The following is a 6,000-nucleotide window of genomic DNA, read 5'->3' on the forward strand; positions in this document are numbered from 1 at the left end:
AGGGCAGCTACAGAAATTCACATCACATTTTCCACCTGTGCATCTACACAAGAAAGGGCTCAGTCCTGTACTCACTCAGATCAAAACTCATTTCAGCACTTCAGGATCCTGAACATAATTAACATAGGAGAAAAAACTCATGTCCACCAGTCTCTGCGAAATAACCTACTGATGCACAGGAATATACTGCACATATTGAGCATCAAAGTAGAAGCAGGAATACTTTAGCAGCAAAGCTATCAAAGTTGAAAAAAAACTCTTGAAGCATAATGCCCTTCATGTGAGGTAAGAATATATCCCATCTAGAACTAACTGGAGAACCAATTCTGTCCTTATTGCAATCAGCATGGAGGTCTGTTTAGTGCAAGGGAATGGGATTGCTTTCTCTTTTTTTTGATACTTTCAATTTGTGGAAGTCTTTTGTCCACTCATCTTAAATCACAGAGACGAATTCAGGTTAAAAATAAAGAAAATAACAACATTCTTTGGTTTTCATTCTCTCACGCTGAATCTTAAGCCACTTTTAAAATGCATTCAGAATTTAAAATATTTGCCTTCTGTTTATCCCATCCAGATTCTTTTGTGCTTAATATATTCATCTAATTTGAAACATACATTCTTTTTCACCAGCAAGTTCCAGCTTAAATCTGCTGAACTGGAGAGAACACCTGATGGCTTTTAACTTTCTTAATGAACTACTCCACAAAATGTGGGTGGTTCTTCTCAGATGATGATCACTTTTCAGAGGGACCTGCCTGCACCGAATGCACTGAACTGGGGCACGGGTTTAATTGCACAACCTTTCAGTAGCTGGTCTAATGTTGTAGACAAAGGGTTGAGAACAGGGGCTCTGGCAGACTCAGCAGCAGATTAAAACCTAACAGCTGAAGCTGTTACTACCCTCACCTTACTCGGTTTTCTCTCTGATGACTATTGCCACTTTCAAGGCAGGGACACCTGTTCTGGTTATCTGTATACTCCTGAATCCACACCGTGTTTAACCAAGTTTATTAACGTTAACACATATTAATTTCAACTGACTGTAATATACTGGCTGAAAACGGCAATGGTTTTGGAATCAATCTCTACCTCAGGGGCAGCACTGTGTCAGCAGAGGGGCAGGCATCCAGGGATGGCAACAATTCCAGCCACCAGATTTTATTCTGCCATTGAAGCCTGTCAAAGTTACTGGTTCTAATCCAGGCATAATTGGTGGGCTTCAGGCTGTCTTGGAAAAATTCTTCATGCTTTTTTCACCTCAATTACAATAAAGCAGAGAGAGTTTCTTTATGGCAGTTCAGAAAGCCACTGTGAGAACTTCATGCTTGCACTGTGTTTTTAGAAAATTTAAAATATTACCTCACTTTTGCGCTACACATTCCCCTCTTTATGAATGGAAGAGAATTTGCAAACTTGCATGCAGGAGAATTACTAGGTCCTATACCGAAATGATGTCTGTTTCTTATTATGTGTGTTCTTTGTCTGTTTAATACATGAAAACTACCAGATGACAACTCTGAAAGGTTTGGGCCTTTTACTGATAGTACTGCACGGCTATTTCTCACATAGCCCGCTTTCATTTGTGTGAAGGAATTTCTTTTTCCCCCAATGTTTGGCCTATCTTCTGCCACTACATGTAACGATTCACAGTTTAATTGCTGTCTGATATGAGGTAATTTAACAATACATCTTGAAATATAGGACAGATTTCTACTAATATAACCATAGAGAAAACACATCTTCTCATGTTTTGTGTGTTCACCCCTCCTACCTCCTCCCCAAACCAAGGATTTTAAATTATGGCCCAAATCTTGTTGGAATGTAAAGCAAAGTAGGTTTTTCTTAGCCAATTTTGATTCTCAGTATTTCAAAGCTCAAATAAACACGGATCGGAATGACAGACATCCTCACCCGTTTCTTTCTTTAAAGTCATCCTATAATTCATGGCTACAGCTCACTATTACCTGGCAAGACCAATACACACAGTTGATACTTACAAATCAAATAAGATCCTAATTACATTGAGAAATTAATAAGCCCCACAGCTAGTGCAGCACTGCTGATTACTATTCACATGTCAAGCACGTGTCCAGTATGACAGAGACTGCAATCCTTATAAAACTGAACCACTTCTGCCGTGTGTGTGTGTGTGCGCGTTTGTCTCTCTCTCTCTCTCTCTCTCTCAAAATGGCTGGCATATTCTAGCTGTCAGAGATGTGATCCCTTCCTTCCTAAAATAATTCAAATAAATTTTCTGTATTTACAATTTTCATCCCTGAGAAAGGTCATATTGTTCTTACAAGTGTCCTAGGGGACAGCACACAAAAATACAAACTCATTCACGTGACTACCAAGCCCATAGCATGAAAATTACTTAGAAGCAACAACAGCTCATTAACGTACACGCAACGACATTATTCACAAGGTAAACCTCCATATTTTTTCCACTGACCATACGAAAACAAGGTTTAAACACCCACAGGAGGCTGAAAGATAATCTTTCAGTATGACCTGCATTGCTACAAAAATAAAAAGCTAGTATCTATTGATAAAATTCCTTCGCCCTGAAATTAACACACTGAGTGTAATTTTATTGCCATTAATTTATTTAACACATATATTTATTTAACACATAGATATCCTTAAAGTAAAGAAAAGATGATGAACTGGTTAAATCCACTGGATTTTTACTTTATCTTTCAGTACCTTCATATATTAACAGATTTTCTTCCCATAAAAAAATCATAAGGAGAAAAAACCTGCCTAACAGTTGCAGAACACAAGCTTGGCATATTTGTGAAGTGATTCTAGGATATTCTTTACCATATGCTGACTTACCAGAAGTACTCTTCTATTTGGCTAAGGGATCATTTTAAAATGTCAAGTTAGAATTTGTGGAAGAGATAAGGCTAATAGAAAAATTGTTCACCTAAGATGTTAATTTAAGGACCCCATCCACAAAATTATCACTGATTTTGAATCTGGCTCTTAAAGAGCAAATGTCTTGTTCCAAAATTTAGGGTTAGTTTTTATTTTTAGCAAACATGGAAGCATCATCTCTATAACTGGATCTGCTATGATTCATTGGAAAGGATCATAAGAAAAAGTACAATCTAAAAGGACAGACTGTAACAATTTCAACAGGGACAACCTGCGAAAAGCATACCAGATTTTCCTCTACAATGCCTGGAAATTATTCTGGTAGATGGAATTGGTGACTATAGGAAAGGCTAAAAGAAAGCTACTGCAAGGGCCATAGAAAGAGCATGAAGGCAGAGAAGAAATTAAATCAGCAGCTTTAGTCTCATCTCCCTCCTAGAAAGACATATGGTTAGGTACAACAGACACACTTTCTTTTTGAAATTAACCTTAATACCAAAAGGGCCAGCTTTCACCTTTAGCTCTGTCATACTGGGCACAAATTAACCATTTCTGTAATCAAACTTCCATGTTTGAACCATAATAAAAATTCCTGATTCCCATTATTTAAAACTGAACTGAAGCCTCAAATTGCCCTCAGTCACAATGCCCGTCCTCTGCCACTGGCGGTGACAGTGAGGGTACCCCTGGAAAAAGGGCTGTCCGCAGCCCCACCATGACTGAAACCTGCCAGGGAAGACGGTGACTGCTCTTCCCCCTTACTTCTTTACTTGGGGTCTAGGACTTATAAGCAGGCACAGGCATTTGGAAAGCTGGGGAAAGAACAGGAGATACAGGGGTTATGTGTAGGATGGGATGAAGACTGAGAACACAAAAGAGACTCTGGCTTGCTGAAAGCAAAAAGAGAAAGAAAAGGCAACAGAGAGGCTAAGGAGAGCCTATACGTGAAATAAAAAAATGGAGACAAATTTAAGAGGAGCCTGGAGGCGTTGTGGAGGACAGGGCAATGGGGAGGGTTAAAACGTCAGCTGCCTTTATGGGCAGCAGGTAGGCGAGTGCCTCACACACCGTTAACAGATGTCCGAAATATGTGTGCTCCACATTAAAGAGCAGGCAGCTCTCCATCCCTGGTTAGATATTTAGGCAAATAATAAAAGACGAGTTATGTGGAAGTGCATTATAGGGGAAGGGAGACAAGGAGTAAGGTAAGCGCCCAGACTTCGCTACCCAGCCTGGGCTGCAGCAGACCGCCACAGAAACGCCCCGTTGTGCCCCTGCTCGCAAGGCGGCTGCCACAAGCCCGGCCAGCAGGTAGCCTCAACGGCGAGCAAACCTCCGGCACTGCCTGGCCCTGCCTGCCCTTCCCGGGAGCCTCCCGGGAGCCCCCGGGGCCCCCGCCGCCACCTGCGCCCCTCGGCCCGGGCCCTGCCCCTCGCCTGTGGAGCGGCAGCGGCGCCATGTGCCGCCGCCCGCCGGCACCCGCTCCCCCGCCAGGCAGGCAAGTTTTCGGGCGAGGTGGGAACAGCCACGAATAGAGTTTATAAAAATATTTCAAAGCTGTCGTGCGGTGTTCGCAGGAGAACTCAAAAGGGGAAAGCTTCGAGGGCGGCGTGTTAAGCGAGTGCCAGCGGCGGGCTGAGGGGAGGCGGCCGGGGGCGCTGAGACGGCGGCAGGGGCAGGGCGGGAGCGGGGCCTGCAGGCCCTCACCCCGCGGGAGGCCGGGGCTGCGGGGGGTGAGGGAAGAGCAAGGGGGTCCGGAGGAGACCGGGGCTGGGCGGCTCCGAGCGCAGAGCGGCTGGTGGGGGCAGTTAGGAGGAGGGCGGGAGCCGGTGTGGGGCTGCCAGGGCTGAAGAAGAGGGGGCGGGAAGGGCTGCTCTGGCGGCAGGAGGAGGAGGAGGGAGAGGGTCCGGGAGAGCGAGGCGTGAGGGAGCTGCAGGGAGGGTGCCGGCAGAGCTGTCGGGGTGGGTGTCAGGCGGGCCGGGACGGAGGGGAGGTGGTGGGGCATGCCACTGCGGAGGGCGGCGGGTGCGGGGTGAGGGACGGACGGGTGCTCACCTCTGTCCTCCAGCCCCTCGCTGAACTGCCCGCTCTCCCCGATCCGCAGCTGCTCCTGCTGCTGCTGCTCCTCCCGGGGGGGCACCGGCGGGCTGGCCCCGGGGGGCTGCACGATGGCGGGGTCCGGAGTGGTGTCCAGGGGGGCAGCGGACGGCTCCATTTCTTGCGGGGCGGCGGGAAGCGGCTAGCGACTGTGGCAGCGAAGCGAGGAGCGAGCGGAGCATCCAGCCCGGGTGCGAGCCCGGGGAGAGGAGGAGACTCCGGCTCAGAGCATCAGGGAGACAGGGGCAGGCAGCAAACAAACTCCTCCGGCTGCTCCCCGCCAGCCGCTCCCCGCGGCCGCCTCATCACTAACCTCGCCGGCGGCGGAGGGGGGGGCAGGTGGGAGAGCGGTGCCGCCTCCCCGCGCTGCCCTTCCCCTTCCCGCCCCAGGGAGCACCTACGGCGGCGGGAGCGGCGCCCGGCTCCGCAGCGGGGCGGGGGCGGCAGCCGGGGCCGGAGCCGGAGCCGGAGCCGGGCGGCAGCTCGCCCCCGTGCGGAGCGGCCTGTGAGGGGACTGCGGGGGCAGGAGAGGGGGCGGGAAGGGCTCCGGTGAGCCGCCCTCAGGGGCTCCTCGCCCTCGAGAGCCCGTAGGCACCTGTGAAGGGTGCGGCGGGACCTCGGGCTTGAGGTGCGTCCCCGGGGCCGGCCGAGGGAGCGGGAGGCCTCTCAGCCTCCCCTGGCCATGGCGGGCTCTGCTTTCCTCCTCCTCCGGGTCCCCACTCTCTCAGGGGGAAGAGTTGTCCACTGACTGTCCATGACTGTCCAAACCCAGAGCCTCGGCGCAGCAGAGCAGGAGGCAAACGCCTCACGCCGCTCCCGGGGGCGGCGGGTGCTGGCCCGGTGGAACACGGCCCCGTCCGCCTCGCCTCCCCTCGCACAGGTGAAGACCCAGTGCTCCCCTTTGCTGGGGGATTTGCTCGTTCTCCATCCGCTGCAGCCCTTTTTCGGGATCAGAGCGGAATCATCACACATACACGCCTCTCAAACCCCCAAGCGCTGATGTCTTGTTAGGCTGACAAATGG

At 49.8% G+C, this 6,000-nt stretch overlaps 1 protein-coding gene across 1 annotated transcript in view; it reads right to left on the reverse strand.

Moving 5' to 3' along the window:
- The window catches only part of TMEM163 (transmembrane protein 163), a 105,063-nt gene extending 99,624 nt beyond the window's left edge, over positions 1-5,439 (reverse strand). The window contains exon 1 of the mRNA XM_087732479.1: positions 4,936-5,439. Within this exon, the coding sequence (XP_087588605.1) occupies positions 4,936-5,095 (160 nt within the window). The 5' untranslated portion in view covers positions 5,096-5,439. The remainder of the gene's footprint in view (positions 1-4,935) is intronic.
- Between the last annotated feature and the right edge of the window lie 561 nt (positions 5,440-6,000).

Source organism: Nipponia nippon, unplaced genomic scaffold (assembly GCF_047370975.1).
Source record: "Nipponia nippon isolate SJK-2023a ecotype South Korea unplaced genomic scaffold, ASM4737097v1 scaffold_5, whole genome shotgun sequence".
Classification (NCBI taxonomy): Eukaryota; Metazoa; Chordata; class Aves; order Pelecaniformes; family Threskiornithidae; genus Nipponia; species Nipponia nippon.